The sequence below is a fragment of the Electrophorus electricus genome, chromosome 11, assembly GCF_013358815.1.
Source record: "Electrophorus electricus isolate fEleEle1 chromosome 11, fEleEle1.pri, whole genome shotgun sequence".
In the NCBI taxonomy this organism is placed as follows: Eukaryota; Metazoa; Chordata; class Actinopteri; order Gymnotiformes; family Gymnotidae; genus Electrophorus; species Electrophorus electricus.
Genome location: NC_049545.1, coordinates 16,982,227 through 17,008,682, shown reverse-complemented (window position 1 = coordinate 17,008,682; position 26,456 = coordinate 16,982,227). Strand labels below are relative to the sequence as shown.

The following is a 26,456-nucleotide window of genomic DNA, read 5'->3' as shown; positions in this document are numbered from 1 at the left end:
ATTCTTAGACACCTGATTCCATTTAAAAACAACATGATAGCCAAATGCTGTTTATAGGCTAGTAATAATACCTTAATGTTGACTTTGTAACATAATGGTAGCTAGTGTAAGGATTTAAGCATAGGGGTTGATGTTCCCTTCTTTTGCTTCTAGTGAACTCTGGCAGCTGCATTTTGAATCAGCTGAAGCCATTTGTTTTTTTTGGGAGTCCCGTTAGGAGACCATTACAGTAATCAGTCCTGCTAGAAATAAATGCATGAATGAGTTTCTATAGGTATGGTATAGTAAGGAAATCTCTGATCTTGTTCATGTTCTTAAGGTGATAAAATGCTTATTTAATAACTAATTTGATAACCGATAATTCTGACATCAGAGTCTACTAATGTGCCGGGGTTGAGCTGTTTAGATGTGAGTGCTTTTGAGTTCAAATGGGCAGCTAGTCTCTGCGTCTCATTTCTGTTCCCAAATATAATAATGTTTTATCTTTATTCAGCTGCCAAAGGGTTTGGCCCATCCAGTTAGTGAGGTACTCAAGGCACTTACAAAGTAAGTAAAAGTTGACCATAGCTGTGTAGAGAGAGGGCCAAGTAAATATGGGTGTGGTCTACATAGCTGTAGTGATAGCTTCAGGTCTTGTAAGATCTGGCCAAGGGGAAGCATAAATGTATAAATTAAATTAAGTGTGGCCCAAGAATCAAACCCTGGAGGGCACCAACATTTACTAACTCCCTCAGAAGCATGCTTTGAAGTGGATCTGAGTCTGGGCCACATATGACCTGGTGGGATCACACAATTAGATCATGTAATTCAAGTTACTGGAAATATGGCTCTGTGGTTTGGTTCATAAAACAAAACAAGTGTCTAGAAAATAATACAAACTCTTCATACCCAAATGGGAGAGCTGATTTTACAGCCATGACTGCTTCTCCAGGTGAAAGTGTTGCCTGTTATTTGAGGCTAGGGTTGTGTAGCTTCCATCTTAATTAGTTCTGCATAATGTATAGTGTGTTAATATGTCAGCTTTTGCAGTTATATTGTGCTGTTGTTTCTGAAGGCTGCAATATGTTAATGATATCTCTAACAAAGTATTTGTGTGTTCTGTAGATGTTTTGATGAATTAATGTAATCCATCAAACATAAATAATTTTGGTCAAAATAATGCTAAATATTTTTTTAACTATTATTCCAAGTGGTTTATTATGTTGTGAGGAATATTTAGATTTGAATATATAGTAGTATACTTGCAATATATAGTACAATGTATAGTATTTTGTTTATTTAATGCATGCTGAGTCTAGGACATTGTACCATCTATTCTAAACAGTCATGTGTTTTCCCACTTGGGCACAGAGGAAGCATTCCTCTGGCCTTTTGCTAGACTTCTCATTCCCTGGTTGTACTAATGGCTCGTTTACGAGACTCTTATTAGCCTTACTTGTCCAGAGCACATCTTTGGGTTGCATGCTCTATGCTCAACACAAACAAGTAGGTCTAAATGCAGTTTCTTTTATTGGATGCACACACAGGCACATCTGCAGTCAGCCAGAAAAGATGACGGAGGTTTGAACCGTGGGTGTTGACCTGTGCTTCTTGGAAAAAAAACAACCCCCCCCCCCCCAAAACTTACTGTTCTTTTTGTTTTGTGTGGACCATTAGATATTGACAGAACTAATAAATATAGAATTAGGGGATGTGCTTAGTTGGCTAACCTGTGATTTAACAGATTACTGTACTCGCACATGGTGCCATTTCAGGAATATTTACTTATATTTGAACATTTGGTATATCCATTCCAGGGAATAGCTTAAGTTGCCCAGTCCATTCACTATACTACATAAAATTCCTGTGATTCAGTAGAGCACAATAAAGCATTTAATGAACACGGTTGTAATAAGAACCAAGATATATAATTATGATTCTGTGGCATACTAGTAAATGAAGAGAATCATTTCTCTTCTTTGTGAACTAGCTTTAGTGGCCAGAGTTGTGATTTTGATTAATATGGAATAGACTGCAATTTTTGACTAGCTACATATAAACATTAGACCAATTACTAGTTAAAAGCAACACAGCTGTAAGTTTTATTTTCCTTAATTCGAAAAGCATCTTTCATCTTTCTGGTTTGCATTTCCAAAGTCTGTTATTTTTAACTATTCTGAAGAAAAAATACTTATTTTCGTATCTTAGACTATACAATATAAAAAAGCTCACTGGAATTATTTAAGGAAGGGCCTTACTACTAGAGGTAAAACCTTCTGTTAGCATAAATGTTGATGGCTGTCACACTGGTATGAAATTTAATAATGACAGATGACAAAGAGAAAACTTTTGCACAAGTATTAAAACCACCCATCTGTAACTTGACACAACTACTAGTTAACACAAGAGCCTCATGCTGTGTGTAGTAAGCCATGCTGACTAGCCTATATTAAATTATATTACAGATTTGAATATGGTTGCAAATTTAAAGGGATTTTCTTGATTGACAGTTGCCAACATTTATGGCCAGTTAATCGATTATTCACTGACCCCACAACACGCATAATGATCAAGTAGACTGGTTACATTTTTCAATGGTATGTCTGACATATGAGCAGGACCACAGATTTCACCTGCCAATTCTCATTGTTGTAATAGTAATGTAGCTCACTGTCCAACACTGTCAACACAGCACAACAGTCAGTTGTGATAGCAACATCTCCCATTGCCAGCTGTACTTTTAATTTATCCTTCCTTTCTGTGTAAAGTTATTACAGGCCACTTTTCAGTGTGCCTCTGGATGGGATGTGATATGCTGGCAAAGCAAAGTTAATTGGTCTATGGTACTTAGTGACTTTGTGTATGTAATCATCATATCGTATATTAGTTTTGTGATTTCAATTGCTTGCCTATCATGGCAATTTGTCCTAGCTGGTGCTGAAGTAATGGTTGTTTGTAAACTGCTTCATTGTTCACCTGTCAGTAAGGTCAGATGCTGATGTTTTAAGTGGAACATGAGTTGTTGTATTAAATCTAAGCAGTGTCACAGTGGTTACAATGCATGCTTTTAATTTTTTCATGTGAATTTATCCTACACCATACTCCTCTTCATCTGCTTTATCATTCATCATTGCGCTTTCAGAAACCATGTGAGATTTGTGTTCTGTCATATTAGGCCCACAGACAGTAGGCCTACTCAGTAGAAAGAGTAGGCTTACTCACTTGCAAAAATGTGAGATTAATTAGTTTAGTTTGGACCTCTTGATTGACTCCTACCCATAAATAATTGATTAATAGTTAAAAGCCCTAGCACTAAATGAATATTAAATATTGATTGAACAATGTGGTTATGTAAGTGATTAGTTTTACATGTAAATATTAGTAGACATGATTATTCCTTGCTCAGTGTTAGCCTACAACCACATATAGACTGCACACTCTCTGTTCTGTGCTGCTCCTGAGTTGAAAACTCAATTCCTCTACCACATCCTTATGCTCTGACCTTCAAACTGGAGTCAACGCTATCCTTTCTATAGTTTTACCTAGTACTAACAGAGTCCTTTAAAGGCTTTTCAACACAGAGTTTGTGATCATTTTCAGATTTATAATGCTTATTGCATTTAATTAAAATTTTATAATGGGCCAAAAAGTAAAAGTATTCAGTGTTACATCCTCGTGATTATTGGTTATCATGGTAGCCTACAAACTTTCTACATCAAAGACATACAAGATTAAAAAAGAGGAAGTGGTAGAGCAAGGAGACTAATATTTTACCTTCATAGTTTAGGGTTATGACCGTATGGTAATGGACGAACATATATCAAGTGTCGGAGAACCTCGTAGTGCATGTAGTGATGTTGGGATGGAGAATTTCAGACAAATGGCATGTGTGGAACAGAAATGCAAGTTTTGTGGTGCACAAGAAAATACTGCTTCAGTCTCCTGCTAAGCTACTTTGCTGTGGTTTTCAATCTGCAGAGGAGACTTTTCATCATGTGACCTCACTCATGTATAATAGTGAAAGAGAAAGGTATTCATGAACACAAAATCTAACTGCAACACATCTACTCATTGTTAGTTGAGATGAATGTCCATGTAGTAACAACCTTAGGTATATAAGCTGGTTCTGAGGAGAATCCAAGGGAATTTCTCCTCAAGGGAGTAAGTGAGGTCATTTTTAACACACTAAAATTGCTAAATGAATTAAATAATGAGCTGTTGTAATGATGCTGGACTCTGTTATGTGTTAATAATGAAGTTATCTGTGTTCTGGTTTTCATGTGACTTCATTAAAAAATGAATTGCTCAGTTTGAGGTCAATTTTAACTGCATTTACAGAGTCTAGAAATTCTTTACTTAAAATGTTTAGAAGGTGGTGCAATTTCCTGCTTATACATGAGTAAACCACCATGAGCTATATACTTTTCATGATTTATTCAGAATGGAGCTTTTTTTTAAATTATTATTATTGAGCTCAAAATAGATAATCAGCATAACATTTGTAATCGACACCAGAGCACAAACATGTATTTATTCATTTTTAAACAATATTTATTTGTTTATTATGTAAATAATTTTGCACACAAATTACGTTTTCTTAGTCACTTCACATCTAAAAGAAAAGCTGTTCAACAGGAAGTATCTGCAGCAGAAAAAAGTTATTTTCAATATCTGGCTCTTTTGAAGGTCTTGGAGACTGAGGTGATGATTAATGGCACATTTTTCCACTGGTGGTGTGAATTAGTCTTATGCACTGCTGGAAGCTCTGTTGTACTGAAGAGAGTAAGCAACTTTGTCAAATCATAGAATGGGAATGCAGACAATCTGAGATGGAAGGTTTTGTCTGTGAAATAGTGTAGGCTTTTCAATAGACGAAGTAGTTTGGTTTACATTTGCCAGCATATTGTGAACTTTCTAGTGGATAGCAGCAGCATGTTCATGTTGGTAGTCTGAAGTGCAGTGTCACTTAAAGCTATATTTGAGCACCAGAGCTGTGCTATATCTGGCTGCTGCCCATTTTAACCAGTTTAGATGGGAAAAGCAACATTTGTTTTAGTGCTTTAAAAACTCACTGATATTAATCAGTTAGTTTTAAGTTAACACACATCAGATAACTTAAATTCAACTTGGAACTCAGAAAATTTAGGTTGTCATAGATTTTAAGTCTTTGTTTCAACAAGTTTGCTGAATATTTGGTGGTCCAGGAAGAAAATAGACCTTATGTATTTAAGCAAACACGTAGCAGTTCAAAGTGTTTCTTATCCATGTCAGTAACAACCATGGCAAAAAATATATTAAAGGTAAACATCCTTTTAATAATTGTTGCAGAGTTGAGCACTGAACCTGTCCTGTTAACAAACATTCAAACAAATTTCTGTGGCTGAGATGTCAACCAGTTGGTCTTCATGCTGAACGGAAAGGCACACAAAAACTACTATTGGTCCATCATTAGAAGCACTTTCAGTGCACTGATGCTACAGATGCTTAGGTATGTAGTTTACTTCTTTACATGCTGACTTATGTAGGTATAAATGGGCAAGAGTGTTTAACTACATGTTTTCAGTAGCAAGGTAGTAGTGTCATAAAATTAACTATTTTCAGCAAATGTGGCAGAATACATCAAATGACTTTCCTCCTGCAATCTGCAACACCAAGTCGTGTTTCCCTAAATCATTTGTAACTTTGCATTTGACACTGACTTTATTTACAAAGCTGGATGTATTAAGTAGTATGTCAATGTGTTATTTTGTGTTTAGACAGTAACAAAATAACCAAAGAACTGAATTGAAGCCAAACAATTTCAGGCTAACATGTTACGAGTTGTGATAGTTAGAAGAAAATTTTAGAATACATGATGACGTGAAAGAATGGTTACATATGATTACTACATTGATAAATTGCCCTCTGTGGGCTATAAATGGTTGTCAAACTATGCTCAATCCAGTAGAAACACAGCAAGACTGCTGTGCCTCATAAACTTTCACCATTGTACCATCTCTTCAGGGCAGAGCAGATGCCCAGCTGCAGTCATGTGGATTTGCTGCTCTAATCCAACAGACCTCATCAAGTTAATCTAGGCTTTGAATAGCATGTGAATATTGGAGCCAGGCATGTTCTAACTAAACTGCAAGCTGACAAAGTGGCTGACAGATTGTGCATGCTAATTGAGTAGGTGCAGTAAGTAGCAATGAGAAAACAAAAATAAACATTAGAATTAAATACAATAAAAATATAACCAAAGTTTGTCATTAGTTCTTTGTTTTTATGGAAACAAGGTGCTTCTTGGAGTCAAGTCTGTCATTCTTATCTTGAAAAGAATTTATGGATTTTTCTCAGATTTATTTTTGTTCAACATTTTGCTGTTCTGCTATGAATAAGATCAGGCTTTATGGAGCACAATTGCTTTATGACTTACATAGATATACATGGAGGTTTAACAGTTTGAAATCAGTCAAGTTCTCACCCTTTATTTCTCTTTTGTTTTAACTGTTACAAAAAACATGCCGGCACTCCCTTTGCAGTCTCTGCAGCAGCTAGTCTAGTCGTTGTAATTTAATGTAACTGTTCATTATATTAATATTTCAGTCATCCTTTTGTGGCCCAGCCTGCTAATGTCTTGTCCACCATCAGATTTATGCTTCCCAAGAGGCAACTAAAACTGCTGCGAAAAGAGAATAATTCATGTCAAACAAACAAACAAACAAATAATCCAATGTCATCTACCGTTCTTTCCGCTTTCTTTCATCAGTGTAACCATGAAGAGTCATGTGAGGATAAGTGTTCTCATTAGTGAGGCACTGCCAGGAAACTTGGTGCTTGGAATGCAACCCTAATTTCCAGTGATTACCTGATTATAGATGTGAAAAAAAACCAGGTCAGTCTTACAAGTGTCAAAGCTTGGGGTAATAGTTGCTCCCTGAAATTGGCAAAATCATTCTTACCGTCCATTAAATTTATCCCTCCATTCCCCATCTTCTGTGCTCTTATCAGTGAAATCATTCAGATTGAGTTTTTAACAAGGTGTGAACAGGCAGCAGTACTGCACAGAGGTCTTGTTCTGTAGAAAATCAGCAGAGGAAGGAAATTGAGTCACCTTCTAGACATCAGTACAGTGTTACTTCTACAAGCATACCCTTTTGTATTAGTCACTTATCAAAACATTTCAACCAGAAAACATGTTAACATGTTTCTACCAGTCTAATGTAATGTTCCTAACAAAAAGCTAAAACTAATAGCTATAAATTTGCATGAATTGCAAATTGCAAGTGTAAATGAATAATGTGTCAAACTGCAATGGTTCTATGAACTAATGTTACAGTTTAGCTTGAATTGTAAATGAACTTTAGGATTTATAGATAAACAAGCTTCTGTGTAAATGTATATTCATAACCAACAACTGCTTTTGATAGCTAGTCATGCTTCTATATCCAAATGTGTAATGGCTTAGGCCTAGTTTTTATTTTTTAGTGTGCCAACTAATGTGTGTCATAGTCCTTCTCTGCATAGTCTTTCTGCATTAGAACAATAGATGATTTGCTAACAAATCACATGTAATTGTAATTAGAATTTAAAAAAGTTTGTAATTGACAGTGCTCCTGTAAACTACATTGCACCTTGTAATTGTTGCAATTTTTGTGTACTTGCTTTTTTTTTTTTTTTAGGAGTACAGCTGTCCTCATAGTCATGTATATGGTTTCCTGTAGATTTACAACTGCAACTTAAATTTAACCAGATTTACCCAGGCCATCCCTTTAACCTCACAGAACCAATTCAAATCCCTTTTCAAAGCCCCTTCCTCCAAATAAAAAGTATGCATTTCATCAAGGTAAATTATACACAAGGCATTAAACAATGAATGATATTTAAAGTGCTGTCTCTTAAAAACTAATCTATACATTTTCACAAAATTGTTCTTTAAAACTAAAATTACTGCTATTTGCAATTAGAAGTGAGTAAATGAAGATTTGGATATGTATTTATGAAAGGTTTTGAGTGACATAGCTTCCAGAACTTGCTAACTATATTAGCCTTGTAGTTTCAGTGCAAAACTAATAAAGAAAAGAGACACCAAACATGTATAATTGGATAATTGGCAAAATTTGGGAGTAAGTGGAAACTGTATTTTACCCCCCGCCCACCCACCCACGTTAACTTTTTGTCAGTAAAGCACTTAATGAATCAGCATTCATTTGTCTCACAATTTGTCAGTTATTAAAGATTGCGTAGCATGCAGTTGTTGTTTTTTAAACATTTTTAAAATTCAAGCAGTCTGAGGCATTGTGTATATTTGTTATTGTGTTATGTACTCTCTTAATAGAGGTTATTGGCCACTACATCAGTTTATACCATACTACACATTCTTTCTTGTACTATATGAGCTAAGCAAATCTAAATGGATTTACTCTGAAGTCTGTCTTGGTGAGTTTGAATGAAATTAAGTGAGAAAATCCTGTCTATTGGCTCTGTCACAAGTAATTCTACTTAAGAAAAGTTTACTGGACTGACAAGAAGATGAATGAATGGGCTTGCAGGAGTTGTGTTCAAATGCTGGTGCAGCCAGTGTGAGTACCTGCACTTTTTATTCTGTTCCATGATTGTGGGGCTTAAGCAGTTTTGTTCCCCACATGCAGTTCATGCATGGTATTGTGGTAATTTGTTTAAAATAACATTCTGCCTGACTTGGACACATCTAAGGTCTCAAAGAGGAAAATAATTCTATTTATGTCCAAAACTAAGATTACAAACTTTATAAAATGCAATTATTATGCATTACAACTTGAATAAAACAATATAAACTGGTAAAAGTTTTAGAATATTGTAACATTGTAATTCAGAGCTGCTTTCTCTTTTTCTCTCCTAGATCAGTCTGCAGTACCTGGAGAGTTTCCTTAGTTTGTTTCACTGTGTGCAACACCTCAGTGACCCTGCAGCAAAGGATGCCCTCAAATTCTGGTATGACCTTTATCAACTGGCTCCCGATAGCACACCTACAATTACCTGTAATTCTGATACGTGTTTTTTCTAGCATGTATCAGAATATGATGAGAGATTTTGTTTTTAAGAAGCTACAGTAACAAAGTTTGTAGTTCATTTTCCTGAATGATATTTTCTATTAGAGATCCAGAGCCACTTGCTCTCTGCCTCTCTTGTAGTATGGTAGCTTTGTATAATCACATTACTCACTTATTTATACTGATGATAAGCACATTTGTTTCCGTAAACCCATGTGAATCTCAATTTCATACATAGCATTGCTCAATATCAAGACTAAATGCTAAATATCTAAAATTTTGGTTCACAGCTTTAAGATATACATCATGCAGAATGAAAGTATTGAATCTTACTGTCACTTACACTATTTTAGACAGTTGGCCATATTCAAAAGCTAAATAAAAATTCAGCCTGGTTAACGAAATCTTTTAATATTTCTATTTTGAACCCATTTGCTCTCTACTACACACACATTAAGCATGCACATACTGAACCATTTCCTGTAGCATGGAACACTGTAAACAATCCCTCTCCACAGCCTGTCTGTTCACACCCTATTTGCTGACAGTTGTAACCACAGTGCTGCTTCATCAGTTCGTGACAGGCCATATGATCTTGGCTACAGGTTTGCTTTCAGTTGAGTACCAATTATAGATTATCTAGGGTAATGTGTGCTAGACAAAAGCGGGGCATGGGTAAAATGAAACATAAAATCTGTTGTCATCATAAACATGCTTTCAGTTTCCTAAAAAAGTGTTTGCCATGGTTTTTGTGGTTATTTCTGTTGAACTTTGGGGCTTTTCCTACGCAAACTAATTGGCAGTGTGTTAGATCATGACGTCTAGAACTCTAGTTTAATTATTAATAAGAAATGAAACTTTTAGATCAGTAATTGAGTGTCGACATCATAGTTTCCCCCTCCTTGCAATGTGGTTGCCATGGCACCCACACTTTCTGTCCTTTTGTTTTAGTTCCTGTCTCCAGTATCATATGTTCCCCACTTCTGTGGTAATTCCTTCTCCTCACTTGTTTCTTGTTACCCATGATTAGTCTGTTTATATTTTAATAGTTTGTTTCAGTTCATCGGTGCATTATGTTCTTGTGTACTGTCTCATATTTATTAGTAGTTAGTCTTTTAGTTTTTACTTTTCAATTAATTTCAGTACTAATTTATTTGTTTAGTGCTTTTTACAATACGTGTTGTCTTAACAGAAATCATCTATATAGAAAATCCAGGTCCAGGCTTTTAATGAGCAGGCCAAAGCAATAGTGGTGAGGGAAAACAATCTGAGAGAAAGAGGAAGAAATGTTGAGAGGAACCAAGACTTGGGAGGGGAAGCCATTCTCCTCTGGTTGACACCGGATTCACCTAGAAAGCTTTTTTAGTCAGCTAACTGTAGTCACAATTTCACAAGTGCACAATTCTCTGAACTCTTGCTCTTGAGGCACGTTATTCCCAATTGGAGGTGTCTGTTGCATCAGGAACAAATAATTGGGCAGTTAATGCTTCCTACAAAATGTGTTTTTCATATATCCTATGATACTGTATGAGCAGTACATAGAGGAGAGCTATTGCTATACAGTTTAACATGTACACGAAAATACATTTTGTCTTTGCACTGCAGTGGTATGTGTAGGATACTCATAAATTTGTTTAGTGAATGCTATTTTTCATTATTTCTGTCTTATTATTTTTGCCTTATTTTACCTTGTTTCAGCTATCTAATGTCTCTTAAATCAACCTTGATTTTTATCTATTAGTCAGTCTCAGCTTCACTTTGTTCAGGAGCAAAGCAAGAATACATCTTTTTTTTATTTTAAGAATACATCATATATATTATAAAAGTGGACTTGTTAATATAATAAAATATGATTGACCAATTGATGGACCAACTCTTATCTATATTAAAAAGTGAGACTTTCCTAGTTTTTATTTTTATTTTGTTTATTTTTGTTAACATTTATTTTAATGAGGCAAGTCATTAAGAAGAATTGATGACCGGGCAAGCAGCAAGGACTACTTGAGAGGAAGGACACACAAAAGGGCTGAAAAATAAACAAATGAAAATGCACAGCTGTTACAAGCTAGTAGCTATTAAAGACATGGGTAAATGCATCACTTAAAAATATCCTTATAATAATAATAATAATAATAATAATAATAATAATAATAATAATCATAATAATTATTATTATTCTAATGCTTAGAAATAGAATAAGTAAAATACAATTTTAGTGTTTTGGGGGATGTGTTCCACTTGTTTGTTGTAGGAGATGAAAATGATCCGGTACCAACAGAAGTGTTTGTTTTTGGGACTTTCAGTTGAATGTGAAGCGATGACCTGCTTTTGTAAGTAGGGTGAAGACTGACCCAGGACTTTTGTAAGTTAATGTAAGCCAGTGTATATTGCACTGAGTAAGTAAAGAAGGCCAGCTGACACTTACATTTATAGAATTTAGCAGGTACACTTTGTTCAGAGTGACCTATAGAAGCGCTTTGTATTCTTTGTCAAAAAATATCCTTATGCTAGCATAGATACGTTAGGGTCAAGAACATTATTAGGCTAAAACCCTGTCAAACATGACAAAGTAGACAGCAAAAGGTGTTCTTTTTTTAGTACATATTTAAGTGTTCAATGACCGAGTGAAAAGGAGTCTTTAGTCTTTGTTTGAAGACATCCAGTGTCTCAGCTGTACGGACAGACTTCAGAAACTTTTCACCACCTGGGAGCCAGGCAAGAGAAGAGGCTTAATGCCTGTCTTCTTTGTATTTTAAAGGGATGATGGTTCAAATTCAGATATGTGAGGCTTGAAGGAAGTGTGTTGGAGAACAGCGTTTGGTTGGCACTTTTCGGTATGTGTGAGCTGGTCCACATTTACCTTTCTAGACGAGCATCAGTGTTTCAAATCTGAGGTGAGTCAGTGTAGGGAACACAGCAAGGGGCTGACTTAGTAAGATTAAATAGAACAATGACATGTTCTATAGAGGCATTTAAAATATTAATGAAGATTCTTTTGCTTTAACTAACCTTTTACATACAAAATGAAGCAGTGGTCACTGACATTACAAAATACACCAAAGTACTGCATATGTGGAGAATCTGAAGATCCCATCAATCAGGGTTATATTTAGTAGTTTGGTCTGGCTCCCTGTCAGGTCAGGCCCCATCCTCATGGCCATGAAAGCCATTGATGCCTGCTATCTTTAAACTGTTCAATCTGAGAATCACATTTTATATTAATATGGGTAGACAGAACAGATTTTCATTCTTTCATGTAGAGTGGAACCTGTGGATACAAGTTTCGTCATATGGTACCATTTCCAGTGCAAGCCCCATCACTGCCAAGTTGCCACTGTTGGACCCTTGATCATGGCCCTTAACACTCAATTGCTCAAGTTGTATTAAGTAATAATTGTAAGTCATTTTAGAGAAAGGTGTCAGCTAAATGCCATAAATGTCAGTGTAATCATGCTTATTTGTGCTTTAACCTGACATGTGATGACGTTTTGTGGATGCTCATTTTGTGTGTGTGTGTGTGTGTTTTATAATGTATGGTCAGAGTAAGACAATACATATATAATTATACTGATGGCTTAATTTCTACAAATTCTAAATTCAGTTTACATGCTAGTATTTTTTTACTTACAGATGACAGTAATTAACGAGGTGGTAGTATGTCCCTGTTACTTGAGGAAAATCAAAAAGATCTGTCTACACAGTGGCCATCCAGCACACGGCCTGCTCACTATACTGCCATCTGGCAGGAGGATCCATAGTATACAGAGCAGAACAAACCGGCTGATGAACAGATTCCACCCTCAGGTTATCAAGTTTGTAAACAAACTGAAGTGACACACCCCATATCAGTTCACTGTAGCACCTTATTAGTACAACTAGTACCACTATGTTGCAACACATCACTATCTTAAACATTTCCATCCATTCCAAAGTCATTATTAATGTACAGTATACAGTTTTCTCTAAGATTATCCTGGTCTAATATATTTGAATAGCAGAAAGTTCTTCCATTAGGACTTTCCTTCAGTACTTTGTATATACTTAGTATATTCTGTTTATTTGCTGTATTTATATTTTGTGTATATTGTATTTGTGTATATTATATATTGTTGTCTACTGTTATTAGTTGTGTCCTAAATCTAACTTGCTGCTATATACTTGCTACCCTTGCCTCACTACATGCATTTCAAAGCATAAATGTCATGTATGTTTATGCAATTGACAAATAAACTTGACTAGTAATTTCAACATAAGTATTACGCCTGTGCCACAAACTGTATCTGTGCAAAATAAATGTTGAGCAGATATACCAGTAGCTGTAGTGATACACATATCTCCCATGATGGTATTATTCAGTGGTGGTCCTTGCTGCAACACGTGCATTGTGAAAGACCTATTATATCTCTGCTCACTGGGCCATGTTCTGCCTTCCTTTCCTCAGTGCTTAGGATTTTGGCAGAAAGGTATTTCATGTTTGCTGAATTGGTAAGCAAAAATGGTCCTTTGCTTAATGGTGCATGTTTTAAAGTTTCTTCTACTTGTGAGTGAGAACCTACACTTCTGATTCCTGCTGCTTTTAGCCTGGAACTCCTGAAGTTCAACACTAGCTCAGCTTTGTTGTTATTGAGCTGCAACTGTTTCCATTTCCCACAATGGCTGTATCATCTGAGAAGCTTCTGCAGATTACATAATTAGGTGATGTCTGAGGTGTACTAGTTGAACAGAATCCAGTGTGTTCATTATTTGTAATGTCCAAGCCACTGGCTTAAAGTCATTTAAGACTCAAGATTGCTCGGTGACTTGAAATATAATTTTTTCTGCAAAACTGTGACATTTTTTCCAGCCATCTGCATGTATGCTATATGCATTTTATTAAAAATGTGTCCAAATATAGGTTAATATTTATTTACTTTTTTTTTAGGGAGAAAAAAAATTGAACACACCTTTCAAAAATTTTGTATCCTGATTATGTAAGAGATTATTTGGTTGCTGTGGTGGTGTTGGTGGGTTTTTTTTTTTTTTTTTTGACTCACTCTTTTGACAACATAATTTTGCTGTAGTAGCAGACATTGAGTATGTGTAGCATTTTTATTTCCATCCTCAGTAGAGTTACTGCAAAGGCTGCTGCAAGCCACCGTGACTTGAGTCAGACATGGTGTCATGTGACATCACATGCTTTCATGTGACATCACATGCTTTCATGTGACATCACATGCTTTCATGTGATGGACTGATCAACTCAGAATCTGAAAACCATCCCTTTGAAGTAGAACAGAAAATTAAGTTGTTAGGCATGGACAAACCTTGTAGTGTCTTATAGTAACTTGCAATTATACTACCTACTTGGAAAATGTAGTGAAACTGTCACAAAGAATATGCAATGTTTAAAGGATGATTTTGGTTTTTGATTTGTGTATAGCCTATATGAAATGTCTGTTACATACTTGAGACAGTGTAAAGGTAGGATAGAATAACAGGTTGATGTTAGTGTCAAATGACTGGTCAAGGACAGGGTCCTGGGTTCTCTTTGAATGAAATCCTGTTTCTCACCACTTTAGTTGTTACATTTGCTCATGTAGAATTTATGTGATGTGACTTTCATTGCCTGCAGTTACAAACTGGGTCAGACCAGTTAGAGGAAATCAGATCAGGAAGCAGTTTGCTGGAATTTCTGAATGTTTTAGACACTTCTTTTAACTAAGCTAAATTGCCTAACTGTATTTCATGATTCAGTGATTTCTTGGGGTGTCCTATAATTGTAGCTAAAAATCTATGCACTTTTGCCAGCGTCTCTCATAAATGGTAACCTGAACCTAAATTAGCACAAGAGATGCAGATCTTATTTTTTCTGTGTCTATCTGTCTGTCTGTCCCTCTGATCTCTCTCTCCTTAGCTCAGACATGAGTGGTGCCAGTAACACGCTAGCGAGGGAGTTCCTGACAGATGTCCATCAGCTGTGTAGTGCAGTGGCCCAGCAGGCGGAGGTCCAAAGGGAGGAGGAAGAAGAGGAAAGTAACATGGTTGCCCTGGGAGAATACCTGGTCCGAGGCCGTGGTTTCCTGCTGTTAAGCACCCTGGACACCCTTATTGACCAGGTCAGGGAACGCACAGGAAGGATTATGTAGCTAATTGTGTAGCTATGTTAAAAAGCCATTGATGTAGACTGTTTTGTTTCTGGTATAGCAGTATTCAAGTACAATGGTACCTTTGACTCTAATCTATTGTACTAGCTAGGGTACATTCTATGAGTAGATGAAAAAGCAGTATTGTAAGTTGTTCTGGATCAGAGCATCTGCTAATGAAAATGTAAATATAAATGTTTCAAAAGATTTTTTATATCAGTGAAACACTTATTGCTCAATTACAGGATGCAGGATTACAAATGACAAATGCAGGATTGCTTAGAATGTCATTAGCTGATTATTTAAAATGTTTTGAAAGTGTCAGACTTTGTCAATCTTTCTTAGTTTCTTTATTTCCAATTTCTTTATTTCCAATTATTTAGAAAACATTTTATTTTGTTTAAGTTGTTTCCTCCACTGTTTAGTGCTATAGCTACATTATGCAAATTACATACTTTGATTTCAAGATAAAATCAACTAAAAAAAAAAAAAAAAGACAACAAAAAGAATTACCTGTTAATGTCATAATCCGATATTCCTTCAGCCTGCAAATACTGCAAATAACTACAATTCCTTACTGTGGTGTTAAGAACATCTCTTACACTACAACCAGTTTTATTAATTCTTCCTCTCACTAGCAGTTGTTAATTTGAAACTATATCCTTCAGAGTAATCCACATACAAAAACACACATTATCTGTTCACAAACATTCTCTCATATAAGTGTTAAAAGGCGAACATCTTTAGAATGGTTCAGACCTCATCCTCTTTATTAACATAGACACTGATATATTGGAATACTATAGAATTAACAGTAACAAATTGTGAATGCAACATATATCAGAGAGTAATTTATATACTCCATTTTCAGTTCAGAGAGAGCTGTGTGCACCATAAATCTGCATGAAAGTCTTTATTGCTGAAACTCTTTAGTGCTGAAATGACTACACTTTAAAACTTGTCCAGTGTGTTCAGTGACAATCTCTCTCAAATTATTGCAATCGTTTGGTTGCCTACCATAAGGTAATGCTAAACAGTCATGCTTCTTTGAGGCTAAAATAATTTTTTAGTTATAATTATTTTTACATTAGTAGTTCAGTGCCAGCAAGCCTTTTAGTGATTTAAATCAGAAATGAATTATTTGGCATAAAATCATTGACATTCAGTTTTTATAGACTTAAGCTACTGCCATTACTTTCACTCTCACATTTCACTCTCTTTGACTTATTTCTTTCTAGCTGTGCTTCAGCTCAAGATTGCCTTTAAAATGTGTGATAGGCCTGAGTGTTTTCTTGGCCACTAAAATGTGTGGCAGTGTGGAAAATAAGCCAGGCTATCACTGGTGATATTCGTAATCTTCTATGCACTCTATCTATATGTTTATACAGATGATTAAAATTACAATTACATTCTACTGTATTCTCTAGAAAGCTTGTTATCTTCTTTGTCTTTAGGACCAGTTGCATTATGATTGTACAAGGATATGTATGGAAATGTATTTAAAACTACATTTTTCAGAGCTTTATGTCTGTTCATAGTCTTGTTTATCCCAACTCTTGTCCTTAATCTTTCACTTGTGGCCTGCTTCAAATGTTTTTCCTCTCTTCCCCTTTTCTGCTACAATGCTAAATCACACTCCATGTATTGGCTTAATAATTGAATAAGGTGAGGTGAGGCCATAGTGTTGGGTACACCTGAGCATGCTCAGCATAATTTGTTAGTGGAAGCATTATGGTTAACACAGCTTGATGATTTACCTGGGTCACATGGAACTGAGACAGCAAGCTCCCTGTATTTACTTTTAATTCACATGTGCTAGTTCACTTTCTCTTCTCACTGTGAAGAATGTTCTCCTCAGCAAGCTCAGGGTGGAGCTAGTATTTAGGGACACACTTTCACTCCCACCGTATTGCCTTTGAAGGCTTGCCTCTAAATAGTCAGTAAGTAGTTTGGCTTTGGGTGTTTCTTATTTCTAGTAGCCATTTATCTACTCATCTATAATTGCTTATCTTTTAAAGCACATTGTTATGCCTAGAGAAACGGATGATAGGCAGGAAAAAGCACAGTGAAACAGAAGGTCTTGCATTTGTGAGAAATTACTCTGATCAGTATTCTTTTTCTTTGTATTCATGCTGAGGGCATTTCCTTGACCTGGAAGTGGAAATGCAGGGAGAACATTCTTAAATCTGAGCTTAGTTTCTCACATTTTATCTGTAGGAGCTGAGCTGCCGGGAAGAGCTGCTCACACTCTTGTTATCGCTGCTGCCACTAGTCTGGAAGATTCCTGTTCAGCAAGAAAATGCCCCAGGTCAGTGTCGATCCAATGACAGATCATCTAATATAAAAAAATATATAATAATAATAAAATGTTTTTATATATATATATATATATATATATATATATATATATATATATATATATATATATATATATATATATATATATATAGCACATGGTGAACAGACTAGTCAAAATTTACTTTCTTGTAAGCTAGTTAAATCAGTCTAAAATTTTAAATTCTGTTGGCTGTTCATTTGATCTGCTTGTGTGACACAATTTAATTTTTTTTTTTATGTGCACAGAATGGGTAAAAAAAAAAGAAAGTAACTAGTAAAAAACAAAACAACGTTTTCTCTGTTGGTGACAGCATCCACTGTTTTTTAAGATGAAGGTCAGAATCTTCATTTACATATGAAGCTGCAACAGATATTTTGAGCTACCAGAAGCAAGTTAGATTCAGGCAAGCATATTACATTTGCTGGTGCAAAATTGACAAGAACATGACTCCTGGTTTTCTCAAATTAATTGAGTGAACATGCACTTTGCTAAGCAGTACACAGCTAATCCGCATTGTTCAGGGGAATAGAAGAAGAGAAGGTTGTAGTTGCTGAAATATATTAAATGAGATCTTTATCTATCATGAAGGCCCTGCTATGGAATGCTTCTTTGAATGTAAATGCACCAAAAAGAAAATGTGTCTGATAGAAGTCATTAAGTCAGAGAAAAGACAAATGCCAGTGCTGCTTACATACACTGTTACTTTCCTGCTACAACACTAATATTTTTTTCTTGGATGTGGTTTTCACTTGGTCTTCATTCACTAATGATGTCTTTAGAATTCAGTATTATTTTGCAATTATAGTTCACGTGGAAACGTGAGATCGCCTGTACCTTTCAGTGCATCTGAAGGCACTATTCTTAGGAGCACTCCATGAATAGTTTAGTAACCATCTGTATGCCAATCCCATGTAATCAAGAGATGGCTCAAATTGTATACAATGGGTTTGCCAGCATTAGAAGACGTTGTTTCTGTTGATTTATGGTATGTAGTGCCAGTGTGCTAATCTTTCGTAACATGCACCTCCTAAATTGCTCCCTTATTAGTTCCCATATGTGTGCAGCATTTTTTTCAAGGACCTATGAGCTACCTCTTCATAGTCAGATTACACTATATGAATCAGATTGAGATCCCTTATGTGATGTTGCTATTTGCATCACAGGAAGCATTTATTACCGAGTCATTCATAAGAAATATAAAAATAGTAACTAGATTTCATCAATAATGAATATCTCTTTTGATCTTGTTAGATTTCAACCTGCCTTCACTCCTGGAAGAGTACCTAAAGCAGGAGGAAAAGGCTATTACTTTGAAGTCAGGGAAGGAGAAAATTGGTGCAGATGCACAGAACTCTGGGAAGCGCTCATCTGGGAGTTGGAAGTCACGTCGTACACGTAGGACTGCTCAGAGATATTCAGTGAGGGATGCTTGCAAATCCCAGCTCTCTACTTCTGATTCTGAAGTAAATTCAGATGAAAAAGGAGCAAGCCCAGGGACCAAACATCGCAGGTCCCATGGTTTATCTGTGCGTGTTAGTAGCCAGCCTCAGGGGTCAGTCATTTCACAGCAACAGTCATTGCAGTGTCCAATTGTGGACACTATGGGCAGTTTCGAAAGATCCCAGCCTCATGTGAGGATATTTGGAAACCTACCATCTGATGCTGACACACTAAGTGACCCCACAGCCCTTTCCATTTTGAACCGTATGGAAAATTCGCCTTTTGACCTCTGTCATGTTCTACTCTCTCTTTTGGAGAAGGTCTGCAAATTTGACTTGACCATCAATCAAAACCCAGGCCTGGCATTTAGTGTTGTTCCCACACTTACTGAAATTCTTACAGAGTTTGGGGAGTGCTGTGGACCAGGAGGGGGCAATGGTGGAGGAGGGATTGATGAACTGGCTGGAGGCTGGACTGAGGAGCCAGTTGCTCTTGTTCAGAGGATGCTGTTACGCACCATCTTGCACTTGATGTCTGTAGATGTTGGTCAGAGTGAGGCCCTACCTGATAATCTGCGGCGAAACCTAACTGGCCTTCTCAGAGCTACCCTGAAGATCCGTATTTGCCTTGAGAGACAAGCTGACCCTTTTGCCCCTCGGAGCAAAAAGACTCTGCAAGAGGTACAAGAGGACTTTTCCTTCTCTAGGTACCATCACCGGGCCCTGCTGCTGCCTGAGCTCCTTGAGGGAGTCCTTCAGCTTTTACTTGGCTGTTTGCATGCCTCTGCCTCCAATCCTTTTTTCTTCAGTCAGGCTCTTGAGCTCGTTCATGAGTTTGTTCAGCACCATGGCCTTGAGCTATTTGAGTCAACTTCTCTTCATCTTGAAGCCCTAGTCAGTACTCAGGACTCTGAGATTGGTGGGGAAGCCTCAGATCATTTGCGTGGTCTCATTGCTGGTGTGCTTAAGATAATCAGTGCAGTGAAGAAGGCTAAGTCAGAGCAACTGCACCAGTCTGTGTGTGCAAGGCGTCGACACAGACACTGCGACTACTCTCACTTTTTGCACCATCATCGTGACCTCTCAGGATTGCCTGTTTCCTCCTTCAAGCAGAGAAATCAACGCAATCCTTTTGAGGAGGACACTGATAGCAATGATGGGGAAGTGTGCTATCCTGAGCGTTGTTGTGTTCTGGCGGCTTGTGCTCACCAGTGTCTGCACCTTCTCCAGCGTTTGTCACCCACTGGGCCTGCAGTGCTGCAGGTGCTGGTGGGTGTGCAGACTGTTGGTATTTGTTGCTGCATGGACCCACATTCAGTGGTGAGTCCGCTGCTTCAAGCATTCAAATCCCCAGACCTGCACAGCTATCAGTCCCACGTACTGAATGTGCTGAGCAAGCTTGTGCTAGAGCAGCTTGGGGGAGGACAATCTTTAGAGAAGGCCAAGCATACCTCATGCAGCATCTGCACCTTGGACAGCAGCCAGATACCTGGCATTGAAGAGACTTTGCAGGGCTGTGGGCCAGGAAAAGAAGGAACATTCTCTACTTTACTCTGTCCCTCCTACCATTCACAAGGCATCCTGCCATGTACAGGATCTGAAGACATGCTCTGGAAATGGGATGCTTTAAAGGCTTACCAGAATATAGTGTTTGGTGAGGACTGGCGTTTGAGTCAACAGATTGCCAGCCATGTATGCCAATTGACCTTGAGGGGCAATGCAATAGTACAGTGGCAGCTGTACACTCACATTTTTAATCCTGTGCTTCAGAGGGGTGTGGAGCTAGCCCACCATGCCCAGCAACTAGGTGTGTCTCATACATGTACCCAGGTATGCAGCTACCACATCCAGTGCTTCCCTGTGGAAGTGCTGCTTGTTTACCTCCAGACACTTCCTGCCTTACTCAGGTCAAGGTAAGAGTTTCTCTTTTTGTTTACATTTATTGATATGTTTACATAATGCATTATTTTTTGGAGGATATAGATTAAAATTATTATCAGAGAACTGGGGGGGGGGGAATCTATAATGTAATGTCTTATTAATTGCAAAGTAAACTATGGATAATGAGTTATATGTTATCAAAAAAACATTCCATAATCAGTATTTTGGTAATGAAGTACTAAAGTGACATAATAAGACATTTAAAAAAAAGTAATATAGTATTAAAGATCAGTTTTATATCAATGCTTTATTCTCTGAAATTTAGGTTTATTTTGGGGGGGGGGGGGGGGGAACCTATCAAAGCAAAGTAGTCTTCAGATTGGGTCATCAGATGCCCAATTGTTAAAGATTACAAGCATTTAAATGTCATTGACTGGCATCTATCATAATGCTTATTTGAATGAATAGTTGTTGTAATTTCTGTCTTGCATTTCAGCAATGACCATTGCTTTGCCATTGTCTTGAGCTAAGAGTATTTTGGACCGATTTTGTACTATTTAACAACAGACAACTAAGAGTCACTAAGAGTCTGAATAAGAGCATCCATCTAAGTCTGGATAAGAGCATCTTCTAAATGATGTAAATGTATTAGACAAACAACATTCTTCTGCTATTGGGGGAAATGGAACTAAATGGTAATAGTTTTAGTAATAATTATAAATAATAACTTTATATATAATAATGAAAGGAAGCAAAAATAATATGTAATCGGCACAAAACAGTGAACAAAGGAGTCAAAAAATGCAAGTGGAGCCCTGCTTTCTGGTTTAAAATTCAGGTCATTTATTTATACGTAGGTTGTATTGTGTTTTTCTTCCTTTCAGGTAGAAGCATAGCTAATATGTCTATGCAGTTAATTACCCTCTATTGGGTGTTCCCAATCTCTTCAGCTCTTAAGGACCGGGCTGAAGCTGGAACATAAAAGCCTGAACTGTACAAAGGTTCTTGACCTTTGTACAGTTCAGGCTTTTATGTTCCAGCTTCAGCCCGGTCCTTAAGAGCTGAAGAGATTTTCATTACCAGGCTAAGGAGAATTGGAAACTAAGAAAAATTGAACAGAACAAAAACAAGGTCTGGACAGGGGTTATTGATAACTGCTGCGGATTCCCGAAGTTATAGGCCTTTAGCCTATGCAATGCCTATGCTTTTCATATTTAGTTTACTATAAGCTTGGCTGTCTAAGACAATATTCGAACTTAACTACTTACTTTGAATTGAAGTGTTGTATAATATAGAATAACTACTTCTTGATGTTATAAAACCAGACACAAATGGCATTTTGGAATTAGCATGATTATGAATGACAAGTTGAATCACATGTGTTTTGATATAGGAAATCACTAAACTGTTGGACTCTAGTCCTTGGGACCAACTCTGGTTGGTCAAAATTAGTGTTGAGTGGTCAAGTGACATTAGGCCTATTCTGTTTTTAACAGTGTTGTAATTTTCCTTGGTGTTGAAAGTACTTTCCTGTGGTACTGAAAGTAAAACTTTGTTTCACATCCTTTTATCATTTTAAACAAGAAGGTAAAAAAGACAGCCTGACATCAGGTTAACAAAGCCAGTTCTACTATTAAAACCTATCAGTGGTTGGTCTGTGAGGAACATTTCTGGGAAGCCTGACACTAATCACTGAGTACTAATTAACTATATTTTTGTTACCTAACCAATAGGACAGCAATGCTGCTTAGGCCAAATAACAACTGTCCCATCCCAAAACCTCAAAAGCACAGCCAATAACAGAAAATGACACAGTTAATTTTTCAGCTCCATGTTCTCAGCCATAATAGTGTATGCTTGCATGAAGCCAACTCACAATGAAACCAACACACAAAGCACATTGGTTCACAAGATGACTCTATGTAACTGAATATGATGTGGTTATCAACACACATCAGAAGAGGGGCATATTTTTTATTTTGCTTCGCTCTGTGCTTTTTAAAGGCTTTTTTATGAGACACAAATGGCATTTGGGAATTTACATGATTCTGATTGCTTAGTTTACCTACAAGAGGAGGCTGTAGGCTCTCATATTTCTCTGCCATTCCGTTTGAGTTACTATAGTTGCTTGTTGATCTGAATTTAGTCCGCTGGAAACAAATTGTGAAATAAGCAGTTTTCTATAAATTTATATATAATGTTATATAAAATGTATAGACTGATTCAGAAATGTTGCATGTTGTGATTGCATTAAATTTATTTACATAAAAAAATTGAGGAGACAGCCTTCCTTGCCTACTCTGATGAACTGTAACTTATTTTTTCCTGTTAATTCATGGCATTGCTGTTATCAGCACTGATGTTCATAACCATTTTGGTTATCCACAAACCAAGCAATTCTCAGATTGTGAGAATTATTTTTAATTCTAGATTTTTACATGTTTTCTGGTTATGCAAATATTCTAAAGACTAACTTATGCTTGCTTTACAATCGGATTTTTCATATGCATCTTTAATAAACAAGGGCCACTTTGTTTATTATGTATCTTCCAGTCCTCATTCCAGTTTCATTTATTAGATCTCAATCTATTTTTCATGCCATGTTATAGCATTTGGATGCCCAATTCTGGTCCTGGAGGACCAGGAGTGCCTAACCCTGGTACAATGGGCCAAATGTGTTTTTTAATAGGGAACTTGTCAAACTGCAATCAGACCCTCTCGTATCAGAGTTGGGCACCCACATTGCAGCTCATAGTTTTGGTTGTTTTGTTTGGTAGGTTGTTAGTTTTTGATTTTAGAATGATTACAGAAAAGGGGTGATTTTATACAGTTTAATATAGTTTGTATATAGTTGCACCTTCATTTAGAAAGTTTCTTCTCTCTTACATGTCTAATAAAATATGTTGAAGCCAAAATATGCTGTATTATGCTAAAGTTACATTGCTAAAATTTAAGTTTAGTAATGTAACTAGGTGATGACATATAACTAAAACTAGCATGGTTCTCATTTTTTTGTAGCTCGGTTTTTGTGAGATTAATTTTGCTGATTGTCCATTACTCTTTTTGGTTTCCATCTGTTCTACCCCAGCACAGTGGTGCGGGACCTGTTCTTAAGCTGTAATGGGCTGAGCCAGGTCACTGAACTGATCTATCTGGACTGCACTCGGTTTTGGGCACTGAAAGTGTTTGAGACGCTGATTTTATGTGGCTGGGACCAGCAGACGGACGATGGCTTGCTAGGGCTGGGGAAAGCTGAAGACCATGAGAGAAGGGATACCCTTGGGATTGCAAAGGATCTAGGAGCTCGTGGTGATGGTTCACACACCCTCAGCAAGTTCTATGAGGGCCTAAAAGAGGCATGTCCACATTGGAGGTGCCAAAGCAGCACGAGTACTGCAATGGGATGGAACCACGGAGAAGTGACCTTAAACACCATTAACCTTTTCTTGTGTGTGGCCTTCTTGAGTGTGAGCAAGGAAGCTGACTCTGATAGGGACTCTGCTAATTATTCTGAGGATACCTCAGGCTATGACAGTACAGCCAGTGAGCCCCTGGGTGGACATTTACCTTGCATCTCACCAGACAGTGTGGCACTGCCCTCCAAAGAGCAGGTGAGGCAAGCAGCGGATGTGTGGTCTGTATGTCGCTGGATCTACCTGGCCAGTCCAGTGTTTCAGAGGCAATTCTTCAGGCTGGGAGGCCTGGATGTGTGCTGTCGCCTCATGACTATGGTCATACAGAAATTTACGGCTAAGACCAAAGATAATAAAGCTAAGAAAAAAAGGGAGGGTAAGGGCAAAGCAAGTTCATCTTGCTCAGACTCGCCAACCCAGACACCGGTGCACACTGAGGTGGTGTCCACAGTAATGGGGTTACATGAGGCAGGGGTTACACATCTAGACCTCAGCAGATCTTTCAGTCTTGGTCAGGTGGAAAGCAAGAGCAAGGACTCAGCACACAAGCTGGAAGAAGAGTGGCCTTTGCAAAGTATCCGGTTGCTGGAATCTCTTCTGGCTATTTGTCTTCACAGTGCCAACTTGGTACTTCAGAAACTTGAACCAGATCCTTCATTTCAGGTATTTAATTTATAGCATATTAATTGATAGATATGAGGAGTACAAAAGCAAGAACCTACACACATTCATTCACATAGTATTCAGCTGTTATCGGAATTCAAGTCTTATTACTGTCTGTTGTCTAATTGGATCCTGCCTTAGACCAGCTTGGATTATACGTTATATATTCTCTCTCTCTCTCTCTGCATCTCCCTCTACAGCTTCAGTCTGTGGAGGACACTTTGGGTCAGGTGAAGGATCAGCTGACCCGCTCTGGTGTGGTGAACTCTGACCTGGCTGTTCCCCTGTTTGACTCGCTGTTGTGTGTGGCACTAGCTCAGGTGTGTGTCACTCCAGTTCCCAATGAAGAAAAACCTGAAAAGGTGAGTTAGCTTTGTTAATACTATTTTTCCTTAATATGAACAAAATATTTCTGTCAGGTTTTTGTCAGTAATGGGCATTAGCCTTTACATTTGAAATAGTACCTGTTTTGTGCTCTTCTGTTGAACAGAAGAAGAATATTTTATCAATGTGTACTGAAAAGTGACTTGAAATTGTTGCATTACACCACTGTCACCAATTCTTAGATTATGTAAACTGAAAGATGTAGTTTATATAGCGACTGGAGACTAGAAATTAGTTTTTTTTTTTAAAATGCAGTTTGTCCTCTGCTATAACACCGAATCTTGTTAACCCCAAGAAAACGGTTTAAGCGAATAAACTGTTATAAGCAACTAAAAATACAGCATTCTTGTTAATCATATCATATCTCTTTTGCTTGTGATTTACTTATTGCTTGCAATTAGTTTTCTAAACATAAAATCATGTACATTGAGCATGTTAAGTGGACTCTGTTTCATCAAAACAAACACTTGATTGACTCAAATAACTTATAACCAAACTAACACTTGCTGACTAAAATAAATGGGTGAACTGGTGTTTGTGTGTTTTTCTGCATGCCTCTGGGGACTTGGGGCTGTCTTTATGCTGTACCGGTCAGCTGATGGGTCCTGTGACCTAAGTGCTTAATTATTTATTTTTCTTCATTTTCTCTGCTTATGAAAATGTTCACCTTCACTTAAAGAGTAGAAGTGCTATATGGATTATTTGCTTTGCACTCAATTTTAATTCACAATACTTTAAGGGTAAAATAAATCTTTTAAGTTTTGTTATTCTTAATAGATGTTAAGGGAGACTGTTTAGTTAGATTTTCAGTGTGCTGTAAGCATTAGAATTCGACTCTCAAGAATGTTCTTGGTAGTTATAAGTTGATCTTTGTGTGTGTGTGGTGTGTTTTTATTTTTTATTTTTATTTTTTTTTAAAGAAGTCTCAGGGAGGCTTTGAGGTGCCAGCTCAGGCGGGGGATCTGTCTGAAGAAGTGGATGAAGTTCAGGCATGTGGTGGTCAGGGCCTTGGAGAGGAAGAAGGCTACGAGGCTGACAGTGAGAGTAACCCTGAGGATTTTGCCCAGCCAGAGGAAGGTAGTTCTACACAAAGTTGATGTTCCTTCTGTTGTTAACATTCTTCTTAACATGCTGAACAGATTCCCATACTGGAAACTGATCATGTCTAATTTGATGCAGTGAGGTATTTATTTATTTATTTATTTATTTATTGCAGTATGTTTTTC

The 26,456-nt window shown here is 37.1% G+C and overlaps 1 protein-coding gene across 7 annotated transcripts in view; it reads left to right on the top strand.

The window, feature by feature from the left end:
- lyst (lysosomal trafficking regulator) overlaps nucleotides 1-26,456 on the top strand; it is an 82,145-nt gene that overhangs the window by 2,060 nt on the left and 53,629 nt on the right. For all 7 annotated transcript variants that reach the window (XR_003410669.2, XM_035531776.1, XM_035531777.1 and 4 more), the window contains 7 exons: nucleotides 8,840-8,931; nucleotides 14,884-15,085; nucleotides 17,330-17,420; nucleotides 18,702-20,802; nucleotides 23,859-24,846; nucleotides 25,047-25,208; nucleotides 26,151-26,307. Coding sequence is in view for 6 of the 7 variants with exons in the window: in XM_035531776.1 (XP_035387669.1) it covers nucleotides 8,840-8,931; nucleotides 14,884-15,085; nucleotides 17,330-17,420; nucleotides 18,702-20,802; nucleotides 23,859-24,846; nucleotides 25,047-25,208; nucleotides 26,151-26,307 (3,793 nt within the window). In the remaining variant the exon portion in view is untranslated. The remainder of the gene's footprint in view (nucleotides 1-8,839; nucleotides 8,932-14,883; nucleotides 15,086-17,329; nucleotides 17,421-18,701; nucleotides 20,803-23,858; nucleotides 24,847-25,046; nucleotides 25,209-26,150; nucleotides 26,308-26,456) is intronic.